This window comes from Brachyhypopomus gauderio, chromosome 2, assembly GCF_052324685.1.
Source record: "Brachyhypopomus gauderio isolate BG-103 chromosome 2, BGAUD_0.2, whole genome shotgun sequence".
In the NCBI taxonomy this organism is placed as follows: Eukaryota; Metazoa; Chordata; class Actinopteri; order Gymnotiformes; family Hypopomidae; genus Brachyhypopomus; species Brachyhypopomus gauderio.
The window spans coordinates 13,028,728-13,044,917 of record NC_135212.1 but is presented as its reverse complement, the minus strand read 5'-3'; the positions used below and the strand labels follow the sequence as shown (position 1 = coordinate 13,044,917).

The following is a 16,190-nucleotide window of genomic DNA, read 5'->3' as shown; positions in this document are numbered from 1 at the left end:
GCATGTGTTGTTGAAGAAGGTTCTGATCCACACTTGCGTTCACTCTGCCATGTACATGTATGAGAGGTCCAACTCCTGCTGAAAAGATCTCCCAAACCATGACACGTCCTCCTCCACCTTTCACTTCTTCTTTACACACTTTGGGTTCAGTCTTTGTCCAGTTTGTCGACAAATGTTTCCCATCAAACCCAAATAAAGTTAACCTGATTTCATCACTTCTGTCCACACAACATGCTCCTCAGCAAAGGTGCGTCTAGCTTTTTGAGTCTAATGAGAGGTTTGGTCACTGCAGCGTGTGGGCTTTCAGTCCAAATGTTCTTAAACGTTGGGACACTGTATGATGAGACAGTCATCTGGACAACCTGATCAAGGTTTTTCTTTAATAATATAATTTAAGTTTTTACTTTACTTTAGAATATTTACAATTTATGAAATAAGCTTAAAATACTGTTATTTCACTCCTGTTAAGATAATTTCACATAGGACTACACAATGATCTTGACATTTAGGAAACTGTGTTCTCCAGAGTAAATCAAGGAGTGTAGGGGGGTGGACACAACCGTGGAGAGAAAGCAGGTTTACAAGGAGAGGAGGAAAGGAGAGGAGGAACGAGACAGATGACTGACAGACACTTCAGACACAAAGTTAACAGAATGATGTGGCAGAATGAAAGTAAATAAACTAACTAAACAAGATGGCACACGAAGTATAGCATAACGTAGAAAAAATAACTAAGAATACACATGAATGAATACATACCCAAAACTAGACATGAACAAAATCCAAAGTATGTCGGAAATTCACATTGACAGAACACGAGCCAGACAGGGAAATATATGGCATGGAAAATAAACAAAAATATGAACAAAAAATATGAGGGCAGTGTAATAAAACAGGAGTTGGAAACACAGAAGTACAAGGAGGGGGTTGATGTGGAGGAGAACAGAGGCTCTGCAACAAAACCTCGACAGTCAAGAAACTACATGAACAAAACAAGGGGTGTAAATATACAGACAAATGGGGAACTAAACAAGACACGAGTCAGTAGAATAACAGGAGAGGAGGGGCGTGAAAACAAGAACTAAACACGAATGGAAACGACACACGGATGCGAGACACAGACACAAACATGATTGACAGCAGCAGAGGGGTTGTATGTTATAATAAATGTCTTCATCTTTATTTGTTATGATTAATTTGACTTCATTCACATTTTGAATTCGTTTGAATTTGGGATGCATGGGACATTGAAACAAGATGTAAGTGGTTTTAAGGGAACATGCAGTTATCATTGTAAAAATATTTATCAGGCAAACCCATGGAGTGAAATTCAGTCTATAGAAAGGGTATAAAATCTAACGTGATGCAACTTGGCAGACCTTTGTTAGTTCATCCTGGATCTTTGATATTCAATTCCATACTGAGATTCACACTTTGTGCCATGACATTTCCCACCAAAGCTCATGACTAAATCCAGTCTCATCCCTCCTGCAGGGGAAGAACAGGTTCCTCACCATCTTACACCGCTACATGGACATTCACGGAACAGTCTACTACGAAACACAGCGCCCTCCTGAGGTTCCCGCCTTTGTCAGGAACCATGGCCTGCTGCCCCAGCACGAGTTCCAACAGCTCCTGCGGAAAGCCAAGGTGCTACCAGCTCAGCCGGAATTTCATCTCTGTGCTTTAACACTGATCCAGGCACTGCTCTAACAGTGAAGTCCTGTAGTTGTCTGTACAGAGGGCTGATCCAGGCACTGCTCTAACAGTGAAGTCCTGTAGTTCTCTGTAGAGAGTACTGATCTAAGCATTGCTCTAATTGTGCACTGTTGTACTTCTCTGTACTGTCTAGCAATATTGATCAATTATACATTTTTATAAGAGGCACCACCCTGATTATCAGGGAAGTGTTTGATAATGGGGGAGGTGAAATAATGTTATATCAGTCTCATTACTTCAGGGTGAAATTCATAGTCTGTGCAGTGACCTGATACCTTTGGTTAAAAAAGATTTGACACAATGATTAGTTTAGTAAATAAATGTAAATTGTATTGATTAATGGATATCAGTTAACATTATAATGCATAGAACGTGTAAGACCTTGGCTTAGTCCACAGAGCTCATTAACAGAATGAGAGGAAGAAACAAACCAACTGACGTTATAGCTAATCTTGTAGTGAGGATTATAATAAGAGCAGCGAACATCAAGGCTGACATCAAAGCGGCATGATGAATGAAGGCGCCGTACTCAGGGTGAGAGTCTTCTAGGTTCGGGTGGCTCTCCACTTCTGCCGGTAGGAATCTGCCGTATTTTGAGATCTGCCGACAATGTGTGAATGGGTCCGTTCCAGAACCTCTATCCACTTGATTGAGTAAGTAAGGCCTTTGTAGAGTTGAATCTTTGATGTGCTACTGTAGAATTTATATGAATTACTTACCGAAGAACAGAACTAACCCGAACTCTACAAATGAAAACGGGAGGCAAGATAACTTTACTGACAACGCGGTAGAGCAAGTTAAGTAAGTTTAAACAAACTCTTGGACTAAACAGATGTCAGTCTTTTAAAAACATAAATTCTTAATTCCTGGATTTCCATTACTCTTGCCGCCTCCACAGAAGTCCAGGCCCGTATCTTTTGGGGTGAGAACCACTCTTCTGTACTAGGTTTTGATATTTAAGCGTTGATCCGGGGGTGTTGTGAGAAGAGAGGAACTAGCTGTCATGCCTATGAATATTCAAGGTACTTCCCTCCAGGGGGGAACAAAAGAATGAAACAACAAAGACACAAGTATGCCAAGGATAGAAAAAGCCAAATTACATATCAACAGACACTGAAATGTGTATACGTCTGCAGGTATATCATTTAGACATAACGAGGAAATGGTTTGTCAGGATATATTAGTGAAGGCATTTCAGTGGCATAGATGGCACTCTACTAAAGCCATCTATGACTTAACAGGCTTCTTCAACTCACCATACTGGAGCTGAGGAGGTAATCAATTTAGCAGTAACAATCAATACACATACTGAACATTACACTAATAGGAGGAATAAAGATGTGATGATAGTCGTATAAGTGAATAACATGGGAAATATGATCAATATGCATCAATATGGAACACAGTTTACGGTAGCATTTAAATAATAATGATACAGGATTTTATCTGATGATCTTCTATTCTTAATCTATAACAGTTATCCTTTTCTTTATTAGAATATTTCCAATTTTGAAGTGTTTCCTCTGGGAATGGTTAGAATATCTCTATTCTAAATCTCTATCTCTATATCTCTATCTCGGAATATATAGTTATAAGAATCATGGTCAAATTGGGCATTCTTGGATATAGGTCTGTTTGTGAATTCCAAAGGTGATGCTTTATGGTTAGGAATGCACCAAGCTAAACAAGACAGGCCTTAAACAGGTACCCTCTGTCCTGGGGGAAGCCTTATTTCCTCATACCAAGACCCTGGTGAGTCTGATAATAAAAGTTCTGTGGGCCCATTGTGGGTTTTTGAAGGGATAATAGATCATTTAAGAAGCGTGTTGTTAAGGTCAGTCAGAGGTGAAACTGCAATATGGAGTGTTAATAGTTACGTGTTCTGTTACAGCACTTAAAATTTAAGCCTTACAGCTGTTTGCGCCTTCTTGTATTTTTCTTCATTGAAAATGTGTTTCAGCTTTTTGTAGGATTTGGCTTTCCTTACGAAGGACCCGCCCCGTTGGAGGCCATAGCCAATGGATGCATCTTCCTGCAGCCCAAGTTTCATCCTCCTCGCACCTCGCTCAACAACGAGTTCTTCAGAGGGAAGCCAACATCCAGAGAGGTGAGCATCAGACCGCAACACCATCTCCGTAACAACCAGTAAACGAGGATGCTGGGATTATCAGACACCTGTAACATCCAGTAAACAAGGATGCTGGGATTATCAGACACTTGCAGGAGTCACTCTGCTATGAGAGAACATTCAGGCCTATTTGTTATGCTAAGTGCAACAGTCATGTTGTTCTAATAGTGGGGGAGGAGTCATGTTTTTTCTAATAGTGGGGGAGGAGTCATGTTTATTCTAATAGTGGGGGAGTAGTCATTGTTATGCTAAGTGGGAGGAGGAGTCAGAGAGATGTCTGCCCCATGTTCATGTGGCCAGCTGATATCACCAACCTCCATCCCTCATGTTGAATCAGGTGGGGTCTCAACATCCGTATGCGGAGCAGTACATCGGCAAGCCTCGCGTCATCACCGTGGACTACAACAACTCAGAGGAGGTCGAAGCCGCCATTCGGGAAATCCTAAAAGCCAAGGTGTCCTTGAATTTGCAGCCTTATCATAATCAATGGAATTCACACATCAGCTGATCCAGCTCTGATTCTGCCCACTCCCAGTGAGATATACCACCCCGTGACCCACACACTGCCAGCCCCTGGTGATATGTCACCTGCACCGTTAGCCCATTCGTCCCACACTCACCCACACCCAGGCTCTCTCTACCTCCTGAACTCCACCTGTGGGAGGCCAGTAACACTAATCGCTCACAGAGTGCTCCTTCTGTCTTCTGCAACCAGCAGGCCTACTCAATCAATCCATCCCTGTGAGGAGTGATGGATGCCTCCCCTCCCAGGTGCTTGAACCCCAGACACACAGCAGCCTGCAGGAACTGAGCAGTAATTAAGGGCCATGGCAGGGAGACACAGGCTGAGCTCTAGAGCAACCCCTGCCTGGTAAACAGAACACGCTGCAGTAGTAATGAATTAATAATAAGAGTCATCATTCTAAATCTGAAGATGACTGAAATGATTTGCATCATTATGGTGTTTATGGTTTGTTACATTGCACACGGCTGGGTGTTTTATTCAAATCTAAGCTTGAGTTAATCATTAAAACTATCCTTCAGTGAGCTGAGATGATCACTGTTGTTTCTTAAAGAGCAATACGGTTGCTTTAATATAATTACAGTGGACTGTACAAAACATGAAATCAGAGTTGTTATAGTTTTATAGATATGTCAAATTTACTGATGGTACATATGAATGTGGGAACAATATTTTAGTATCTAATTGGCATTCTTTCTACATTGTGAAATCCTTTAAGCAGTGTATGATGTTAGTACAGACATTTCTGGGGCAGTTTGACTGGACACCGCGTGCCTTTTGGAAAGCAGGCACAACTTGCAGTTATTTTTGGAGTAATAGTTGCAGCAGTAATTGTGCATTACAAGTCGATGCTGTTACACAGAACCGGTCGATATGTTCAGAATCAGCCCAGCATGAAACACGAAGAAGGGCACAAGTCGCATCACTGTAAAGGTCATTTTACAACATGTTGTTTTGAGGAGGAACCAAACCAGTCCAGTCACTATCTCCTCATGTGGAGACGCTGCCACCAGCTACCACTCCGGTCCACGCTGCCTCCCTGCTGACTCACACTCTGATAAAGCACCTGATGCTTTTCATTACATTGTGAAAACAGGAAAGAAAATTGTTAGTCCCCGCATGCTTCTGAGGTCTTTACAGGACATGGATCACTGTTATGTGCTCGTATTTTATGGCATGGAAATCCACATGAGCTGAAGGATCTCTGTGTTTGCCAGTCAGCATATGACAGTTCAGAGCACTAAAAATACAGACTTGTGGGACTTGAGCACTGCAGCCACTTTCTTCTTTTAATTTAACGTATAATTACACTCACTGCTGCTTCTCAGCCTAATCCATCGCTGGCAATATCGATTTCAATCAAAGCCTGAATGAGTGCAATTACTGTGAAAGTAATTTAGAGAGATACTTTATAGTGGGCTATCAGTCATCATCTAAGGCCAAGCAGTCTGTGTACTAGCAGTCCATTACAGTGAAAAGTGATGATTCACAATTACATCAGAGGTATTATGTCCTTAATGACACCCAAAATCACCAGTTGGTTCACAGTGTGTCTGTGGCTTAGTCCTACTCTCTAGAAGTGTGTGTGTGTGTGTGTGTGTGTGTGTGTGTGTGTGTGTGTGTGTGTGTGTGTGTGTGTGTGTGTGTGTGTGTGTGTGTGTGTGTGTCTACAGGTAGAACCCTTCTTGCCCTATGAGTACACCTGTGATGGAATGCTAGAAAGAGTCAATGCCTACATCCAACATCAGGTATACCTACAATTAGGCACACACACACAAATTCACACTTCTTGGTTCACCTTGAAGGAAGTGCCCCTCCTCCCTGGGTTTGCCCTTTACCCACAGGACTTCTGCCACCTGGACGGGCCCTTTCCCTCGGCCAACGAGTCCAGGACGTGGCCGGGAAATCCGCCCAGCCCTTTCACGCCACTGCCAAACTCAACGGTGCTGGCCTGGGCTTCAAACGCCACGTCTGCCCCCTGCTGGCCTCCTGTCAGCGCTCTGCGGCTGCTCCTGGCTCCAGACGCCTGCTCGTGTGTGAAGGCATGCCAGGATGTGGGTCTCGTCTGTGAGCCCGTCTTCTTCCCCATCATCAACATCATGGAGGCCTTCAGTGGGTGAGTACCTCATACCTCAAATTACCCACAATGCAACAGTACAGTCCACCCATCTACTATACATTCATCAGAGTTTGTTGTGCTGTTTCCTAATAACATTAATATTATTTATTAAACCTCTAATCTCTTGCTTTAGACATGATCAAACAGCAAATTTCCCTCTCTCTCTGTCTGTCACTGTCTGTTTCTGTCTGTCTGTCTCTCTCTCTCTTTGTGTGTGTGGGTAGTCTGGGTGTTCAGTGTCAGGCTCTGGAAGTAGAGACTAAGCATGTGTTCCCAGCTGTGTCTGTGGAAAGGGGCGAGTGTTTCTTGCAGAAGGAGTCACTCCTGTTCAGCTGTGCTGGAGAGAGTCCCAAGCACCGACGTGTCTGTCCCTGCAGGGACTTCCTCCGCGGCCAGGTGGCGCTGTGCAGGGACTGCCTCTAACCTTGCTGCACACACCTGCGGATAGCCATGGTACACCGAGGCCAGGCCTGAGCTGGGGGCGGGAGACAGCCCTCCCAGGAGAGACATGGTCTGCAAGGGTGGACATGCTGATAGATTGAGGCCGGTCACATCCAAGATGTTTTGAAGGCCCGTGAATTTCTCCTGTTATCATGTGGATCTGTGCATGAGGTTGCATGGCAGACCTGAGATCAGATGGCAGACTACCAGTGATCTCTACAGCACAGACAGAAGAAGCACGGCAGATCTGAGATCAGATGGCAGACTACCACTGATCTCTACATCTACACCACAGACAGAGGGAGCACAGCAGTCCTGAGGTCAGATGGCAGACCACTGATCTGTATAGTATGGTCAGAGGAACATGGCACACATGCGATCGGCTAGCAGCCTACCAGTGCAGGTCTGTGAGAACCTCAGCATGAACCAGCCATAGGAGGTGGACTGCTAAAGAGAGTTTGAAAGTTCTGTAATTCTTTAATGTAGAGAGGAACAAACTATTGTCACTACTGTGTCTTTCACTACTTTTCTTTGACTATTGTTATATCAAAATGACATGAATGCCTTCATTTTGAAATGAAAATAAATGATCAAACAATAATCGAACAATATTATTGCATTTTTTTTACGGGCAAAGATACATTTCCTTTGTTATCTTCTGTTTTAGTCTAACATTAATTAAAGTTGTTTTCATGTGCTGGGAAAACCCAGTTATAAATGTCATCTGGAGCCTGAGCTGGTTTGAGTACATCAGACCTGCCGACCTGTCTCCATAATGAGGTTAAGACTAGCGAGTGGCTCACAGATCAAACGTCACATGCCAGTAAGTTGCGTTATGTAGAGCCTCTGCAATCAGCTTTGAATTGTAAATGTTCTCTGTTGATTTTTCATTATAAACCGATACACAGCAGGAGGTGAATACAGATGCATCACAGTACTGTCATCATCTATTAAGTGTAGGAGTGACAGTCTGAGACTGTGAAGAGTGTTCAGTCTTACCAGTAACAGTCCGACACAGGAGTGTTCAGTCTCAACATTGACAGTCTGACACAGGAGTGTTCAGTCTTAGCAGTAACAGTCTGAAACAGGAGTGTTCAGTCCTACTCAAGAAAGTCTGAAACTAAATTCTTCCAAACCCTCCACATGTGTACTGGATGCTATCCCACCTTGTCTACTCAATTACTACTACTGCCTATTAATGTAGAACCTTTGTTCACTTAAATTATCTATTCTCTTAGCCTAGGCTACATCCACAATTCATTTAAACTTGCAGTCATTAAGTAACTAATAAAAAAAACTGGTCTTAATCCCTATGAAGTGTCAAATTATAGGCCAATCTGTCCTTCACCATGTAATTTCTCCGCAACTCTACATTTTTACAGACAGAACATGTCCTCAAGTCAGTCGCTCTGAATCTACACTGACTAAAATAGTTAATTATATCTTAATATCCTCTGATAAAGGATACATTTCTTTTCTTATACTGTTAAACCTTACCTGATGGATCGATACCAATTTGTGCTTGTAAATAATAAATGTTCAGCTCAAAAGTAAAATACGATGTCCCACAAGGATCAGTATTGGGCCCCATATTATTCTTATTATATTTGCTACCATTACACACAGTCATTCATAGGCATGAAAGTAGCTTCCATATGCAGGTGATTCTCAGTGGTATTTGTCCTCTAATCCAGACCTGCATCCAGGAAAAAAAAATGCTGAATGAATGCTGAATGCTGCCATCTAATTTCATTCTGCTAAATCCCAATAAGACAGAGGTGTTAATTCCTGGATCCAAAGCCACAAGAAGCAATTGTGTTAATGTTCCTCTCATCCTGGAATGTTTTGTCAAAAGCTGAGGTGTCACTATTGATTCTGATCTTTCATTTGACACACACATGTGCAAGGCTGCCTTTGTCCATTTACATAATATTGACAAGCTGAGACATGCTTTCATTATCAGATGCAGAGAAACTGGCCCACGCATTTGTCTCATCAAGATTGGACTACTGTAACTGTCTTTTAATTGGATGGTCTAAAACGTCCCTAAACTCCATCTCATACTCAATGCAGCAGCCAGTGTCCTAACTAAGGGTAGAACATTCAATCCCATTCGTACTCTATTTGCATTACATTGGCTGCATTACATTTGATAAATATATAATTGATTTTAAAATTCTTTTGTTGAACTATAAAGCATTAAATGGTCTTGCCCCACAATATCTGAGTGAACTCATTGTATACCATAACCCATCTCACCTGCTGCACTCTCAAAATGCAGGATTTCTCTTAGTTCTGAAAATTTGCCAGACTACAGCTGGAGGCAGAGCTTTCTCCTTTAAAGCCCCTCAAATATGGAATAACCTTCCAGCTCCAATCTGAAACTCAGACACAGTGGCAAACTTTAAATCTAGTCTTAAATACTATTTATTCAAGCCTTCAGTTAATATACTTCATTTAAATGTGTCTGACTCAGAGGTCCCTGGTCATTGAGTCTTCTGGTAATCTGAGATTATGTTATCCAGCCATGTCATGCGTTCACTGTAGTTGTGATAATGATTTAGGTGTAAAGCAACGTCTCAGTGACCCTCATGACTGTGGTCACCTCCAGTTATCTTTACTTATGCTGCTATAGATTAACCTGCAGGAGACACATGCTAATCACTGGCATGTGATTAGCATACAATTTGCATAAAATTAATTATATATATATTTTTTTACCTGCATTTTGTATCTTGGATGCATGTTTCAAAGACCATATAAAATGGGGCGTTCATTTCTAAGCGAGTCAAACCTCATGGGAATCTCCACAAAAGCAAATATCTGTGCCAGGATCTGAATTCATGCAAATTCAATACAAACTATTTTAGATTTTAATAGAAGACCACACTCAAAAATATGATCAAACGTTATTTTCATAATAATCTCCAATAGTGATAAGTTTGGCACTTCTGAATGAAGAAGTGGTTTGGTTCTGTACCTACGCAAAGTCATGCGTGAGGGACACGCCTGCTGCCACACACACACACACACACACACACACACACACACACACACACACACACACATTCCCATTCCCAGGCCCATAATTACTGATTGCTTCCACCTGTCCCTCATTTGCCCTTTTATTTCCCACCTTATTTAATCCCACAGGAGCGCTTGTCCAGTGATGTGAATCGCTCCTCATGGCGTGTGTGTGAGAACGTCTCTCCTCATGGCGTGTGTGTGTGCGTCTGTGTGCGTGTGCGTGTGCACGTGCGTGCGTGCGTGCGTGCGCGCGCGCGCGCGTGTGTGTGTGTGTGTGCGTGCGTGCGTGCGTGCGAGAACGTCTCTCCTCATGGCGTGTGTGCGTGTGTGCGCGTGTGCGTGTGCGTGTGCGTGGGTGTGTGCGTGTGCGCGGGTGTGTGCATGTGTGTGCGTGCGTGTGCGTGCGTGCGTGTGGGTGTGTGCGTGTGGGTGTGTGCGTGTGCGCGTGTGTGCGCGTGTGTGCGTGTGTGTGTGTGTGTGTGTGTGTGTGTGTGTGTGTGTGTGTGAGAACGTCTCTACTGCATCCAGTTCTACCGCCATCACTGTGTCCGTTTCTATTTTTGGCCAGTGCACGACTGGCTCTGTTTAGCTTCACTAATGGAGAATAAAGACGGTCCAAACTCGGTGCCTCCCTGCACCCATCACCATTAATACATCTACTCTACACTTGTTTAGATGCACATGAAAATGTGAGCAGAATCATTATCTTTTTTTGTTGAATACTCTCTTTCTGTTTTGTTGTTGTATCTATTATTATTGTCATATTTTTTTATTTTTGATTATGTAAGGTGACCTTGAGTGTCAGAAAGGCACCATCATATAAAATTTATTATTTATTATTATTATTATTATTGTTATTATTATTATTATTAGACACATAATTTCCATGTAATGTTTTTTTTTATTGTGCCTTGCCTTTCTTATTAATATAAACATTTATTAATATTCATCATATTCTATATTGGATAGCTCACAGGTATACACATTATCATTAAAATGCAGGAAAAAATTATCTGCCGGTCTGCTCTGAGATAAGAGACAGGATAGGAGAGTGTTAGTACTGTACTCAACATGGAGCTACACTAACACACCTGCACTGAACTGATCAATCTAAATAAATCACAGGACTGGTCCACTTATCTCACCTTATTTGTTCTCTCTTAACAAAAGCATGAAGACCTGGCTGTGCTTTTTGTGGGTATAAAAATGCAGTGGTGAAATATTGGTGCATGAGGAGAGAGTGAGTGAGTCTGCTGGGGGTTTATGTCGTTCCTTTAAATATGAAGCCTGTGGATCCTTTCAGTTCCCCAAGAGACTCAACGTGTTCACACGCTCCTTGCCCACTGATTCGCTAAATCATTCACTGAATCATTCACTGAATCATTTACTGGAATTCAAATGCTAGTGTATAGACCTAATGTTCTACAAAATGACTTATTTTTGCTGTTTATTTTTTCCTTATTTCTGTTTATTTCTGAACTTGGAAACAAATTAACTGCAGAATAAGGACATTGGTGGAATTCAAGGCTTCACAAATCACGCCAGCATCTCACTTCACTGTGCATCTGGCAGCGTTGTTTGGGGTTGCACCCTCAACTGGCCACTCAGCTCCTGCACTTCTGGACTTGAAGGACTCAAGTCACAGAATCTCACCTGCCCATCGTTTACTGCCTGGCCATAAAGCTACAGAGATGTGATCTCAGGTACAGTTACAGTCGCAGTAGGTAAGGAGTGGGAATAAGAGGAGCACTCCTGTCCTCCTGCAGCTGAGGTCCACTGATGTATGAAACCTTTTCCCTGGAGAGCGGATCTCAAGTTGCGGATCCTCAGGCCCCAAGAAACAATATCCAAGTCCTACATTCAGTTGTGAGCTTAAGAGTGCACTGTGCTCTCTAGGGGTCTGTGATCTGTCAAACATCACTGTGTGTGAGTGGGCAAAGCTCCGGTAGCATCCTGAATATGGAGGGGCTCCGTCTCCGGCAGAGACAAAGACATGTCTCAGATTGACAAGGAGCCTTTGGTGTCCGTTCAGGAACTGTGACATTATACATCTCTCAAAGACTTCATGCTGATGGAGACAGAGACAGAGACATGCTTGAAATTACCATAATGTGTGTTACAGAAAAAAAGATTAAAAAGTGTGATCTTTATAAAGCATACGGTCACTTTAAAACTCATTTTGAATGTTAAATTCTATGTATTAAAATTAATACATTTGAATTGTTATTTGGGGGGAGGAATGTACAGGTATTTAATGTTTTTGTGTCATGGTACAGCCCTTCACCCTCTCCCCCGGGCATGTCTACGCATTTACATTTGTTTGTATATGGTCATTTTCGAGTGTATATGGTCATTTTTCTTGGACTGTGTCAGTCATGTTCTTTGTATTACATGAATACTCATATTATTCGTCACACTCGTCTCTTGTTATGGTTATGTACGACACTTGGTTCTTGTTATTGTGAGTGTATAAACGTGTTCGTGTTGTGTGCGTTCTGTCAGTCTTTATTTGACTTCGTGCCGCTGTTGTGTTTCCGTGTATTAAAATAAACGTTGCGTGTTTCAAGACGATCTCGCCATGTTACACGATACACAGTCCAGGAACTCATGGCAGCAGCACAGACTGTAAAGTCATGCTGACTTTCCTACCTCACTTCCTGTTTAATGGTTAAAATGAGGGCAGGACACATCCTATATATTTAGCATGGAGGACACAACATTGGCTTTTTTCTCAACCCAGTCAGTCAATTAGTGCAAAAACACCCCAAGGGTAAATGTCATACAGCAGATGTGAGATTCACAAAATATGTTTTTTTCTCCTTTAAAAGTCAATGGACTTGTCAGCATGTACCTAACGTACAATAAAGAAGTGAAGCAGAAATAGAAATTGCGCAGAGTCCTTTAAACCTTTCACTGTTATCTGTAAAGAGGATTAAGTGCTATAGCTGAGGGGCTGATGTTTCTGCATGCTCCCCTGACCACAATATTTATCTAACTATCCCTGGGGCTTTGTTGGGTAAGTGACAAAAGCTTGCCAGTAAACACCAATGAAACTAACACCTGGCTAAGATAACTTTCACATGGCATAAGAGGCTTTTATGCTTGTTGTACAGCCTGTAGGTGAGATTGTGAGAGGTGTATGTTGTACAGTCTGTAGGTGAGACTGTGAGAGGTGTATGTTGTACAGTCTGTATGTGAGACTGTGAGAGGTGTATGTTGTACAGTCTGTAGGTGAGACTGTGAGAGGTGTATGTTGTACAGTCTGTATGTGAGACTGTGAGAGGTGTATGTTGTACAGTCTGTAGGTGAGACTGTGAGAGGTGTGTGTTGTACAGTCTGTAGGTGAGACTGTGAGAGGTGTGTGTTGTACAGTCTGTAGGTGAGACTGTGAGAGGTGTGTGTTGTACAGTCTGTAGGTGAGATTGTGAGAGGTGTGTGTTGTACAGTCTGTAGGTGAGATTGTGAGAGGTGTGTGTTGTACAGTCTGTAGGTGAGATTGTGAGAGGTGTATGTTGTACAGTCTGTAAGTGAGACTGTGAGAGGTGTGTGTTGTACAGTCTGTAGGTGAGACTGTGAGAGGTGTGTGTTGTACAGTCTGTAGGTGAGACTGTGAGAGGTGTGTTGTACAGTCTGTAGGTGAGACTGTGAGAGGTGTGTTGTACAGTCTGTAGGTGAGATTGTGAGAGGTTTCCTATCTCCCATTCTCTGAGTATGAGAATGAACTGTGCTTGTTTTTCCCTAATTGGAGAAATTGGCTCATCAGTAACTCTCAAGTTACCAAGCGGGTTTCAGCTGAATAAACCATGTTTATGCAGGGCTGAGAGACCGTTCATGGTTAGGATGGTCTTGGTCCTTTCTGTCCGTTAAACAGGATATGCAAAAGCAGCCATGACTAAAACATTGTGTCAAATGAGTTCAGCTGTCCCATGGGTAGACATAGCCATTATACTAAAAGATGGACACTGTCACTGTGTTCACAAAATCTCACAGATTAATATTATTTTTTTTTTTCTGTAAAGACGAAACTCCCAGTACACCCGCAGTGTGCATTTTATTTTCCAACTAAAAGATCTTGCTGTTAGAGGAAATACAGAAATTAATTGGGCGCTTTGTTCTACACTCCAGGAGATTTGACTCTCTGAATTGATTTTTAAAAAGATGCTGACAGTTTCTGCATCATTGAGAAAATAGATCAGATCTAGTTCTGAAATTATTTGTTGAATTGTTTCAAAAGGATTTCGTAAACACAAGTCACCACTATAATGAACTGTATAGCCTAAATGGGGCGGGATTTATTTCTGCTGGTCTCCAGTAATATATCAACCAAATACATACAATATTTTTTATGAATATATATATGAGTTAGGTCCAGCTTTATGCTGGTGATACACTTTGCATTTTTCCTTGAAATTCATAATTATTAAAAAATCATACACAGAATAATTCAGTTGAGTAATTGCTTCATGTTTTGGGTGTACATTCGTTTAGGATGAAATCAGAGCAGCGATGTGTTTGATGGGCTTCTGCAGAATAAGAGCTGCAGTCATTTAGTTCTTCTGTCCTCAGATCCAAAAATGCTCCACAGTCTCTCCAACTAACGGAGACGAGAACCTTCCATCCATGCATGGGGTGTCCTCCTCTGAGGGCCTGGGGGCTGAGAACAGCTGTCCAATAGGTCAGCTGCATCAGATCTGCCCATAAGGAAGAGTGGACATATCAGGTCATGTAAGTGATGTGAAGGCCATCTGACCCTGTCCATGCTGCTGACCTCAGACTGTTGTCATAACCTATGCTAGCGGCTATGTGCTAGTCTCCTATAGATGTCTATTACCATTCCCAGTGAATAGGGTGATCTGGGCCCTGCGTGTCTAGTGGAGATTTCATAGGCAACATTACACTGTGTTACACAGAATGTATTGGTTGTAATTATATTGTGTCCTGTAGAGGGTGAAGGGCTGAGAATCATATGGATTTGTTTTTGGGGAACATTGTTCTCAAGGGTCCATTGGCTCCAAGGCTGCATATATATTGGCATCCTGATCACTGACATACTGATCACTGGCATACTGATCACTGGCATCCTGATCACTGACATACTGATCACTGGCATCCTGATCACTGACATACTGATCACTGGCATCCTGATCACTGGCATCCTGATCACTGACATAGTGATCACTGACATAGTGATCACTGGCATACTGATCACTGGCATACTGATCACTGACATCCTGATCACTGACATAGTGATCACTGACATAGTGATCACTGGCATACTGATCACTGGCATACTGATCACTGACATCCTGATCACTGACATCCTGATCACTGAGCCGTCCTCACTATTGAACTACTACACTTCCCTAGGAGGCTCATTGTATGTTGCAACACAAACTGCCTCACCTACATACATACACACATATTATATAATATATACAGTGCACTGGCCTATACAACTTTTGCAGTGTCACTTGCACAACGGCCCCTGATGTTATAGATAAACCTGTATGTGTGCCATATATATTTGAATGTTATATTTGAATATATATATATTTGAATGTTGAATGTTTTCATATTTAACCTGCATTATGACATCATTTTTGCCCAAACAGACCTGAACCCCGTTGAGAATCTTTGTGCTGTGCTGGAGAAGGCAGAAGGTTTTGTGCAGTGGTCAGACTCTACCATCATCACTGCAAGATCTTGGTGAAAAATGTATGCAACACTGGACTGAAATAAACTGTGTGACATTGCAGAAGCTTACTGAAACAATGCCATAGTGAATGCATGTCGTAATCAAAGCTAACGGCGGTTCAATGGAATATTAGTGTGTGACCTTTTTGGTGGCGACATTATCTTTTTTTGCGAGTACTCTCAATCACATTCATTACTTGCACTTTACTCAATCACTTGCAGGAGTGTCGACCTGAGATATGACATAGGTCATGACATAAGTATCATGTGTCATGTCCTTGACACTAACTTTGTTTGACTGAAGGTATGGGTAAGATACATAACCGCTGTCCATGGTGCTGAACTCATGCTAGCAGTCTGTGCATTGGTCATGGCTGCAGGTGTGTTAGATAAAGCGCCAGTGCAAAAGTTTGCCCGGGGCTTCAGATAAGTATCAGTAAGCTGGCCAGAGGCTTTGGACTTGGCGTAAGCTGCAGCCACATCTCTGTTCAACAGCCCTCCCTCCATTCAACAGGGAGCATGTGATGCATCTTGCTCTG

The 16,190-nt window shown here is 42.3% G+C and overlaps 1 protein-coding gene and 1 long non-coding RNA gene across 4 annotated transcripts in view; both read left to right on the top strand.

The window, feature by feature from the left end:
• The window catches only part of mgat5b (alpha-1,6-mannosylglycoprotein 6-beta-N-acetylglucosaminyltransferase B), a 74,981-nt gene extending 67,450 nt beyond the window's left edge, over positions 1–7,531 (top strand). For 2 of the 3 annotated variants that reach the window (XM_076987489.1, XM_076987480.1), the window contains exons 12-16: positions 1,495–1,650; positions 3,680–3,826; positions 4,185–4,301; positions 6,044–6,486; positions 6,714–7,531. In XM_076987489.1, coding sequence (XP_076843604.1) covers positions 1,495–1,650; positions 3,680–3,826; positions 4,185–4,301; positions 6,044–6,486; positions 6,714–6,912 — 1,062 coding nt within the window. In that variant the 3' untranslated portion in view covers positions 6,913–7,531. The remainder of the gene's footprint in view (positions 1–1,494; positions 1,651–3,679; positions 3,827–4,184; positions 4,302–6,043; positions 6,487–6,713) is intronic. The other variant, XM_076987499.1, reaches the window with a different exon arrangement.
• Positions 7,532–14,527: 6,996 nt separating this feature from the next.
• On the top strand, positions 14,528–15,720 carry LOC143508781 (uncharacterized). The gene is made up of 2 exons (XR_013129465.1): positions 14,528–14,682; positions 15,570–15,720. It is a non-coding gene; the product is annotated as an uncharacterized LOC143508781 (long non-coding RNA).
• The last annotated feature ends 470 nt before the right edge of the window (positions 15,721–16,190 follow it).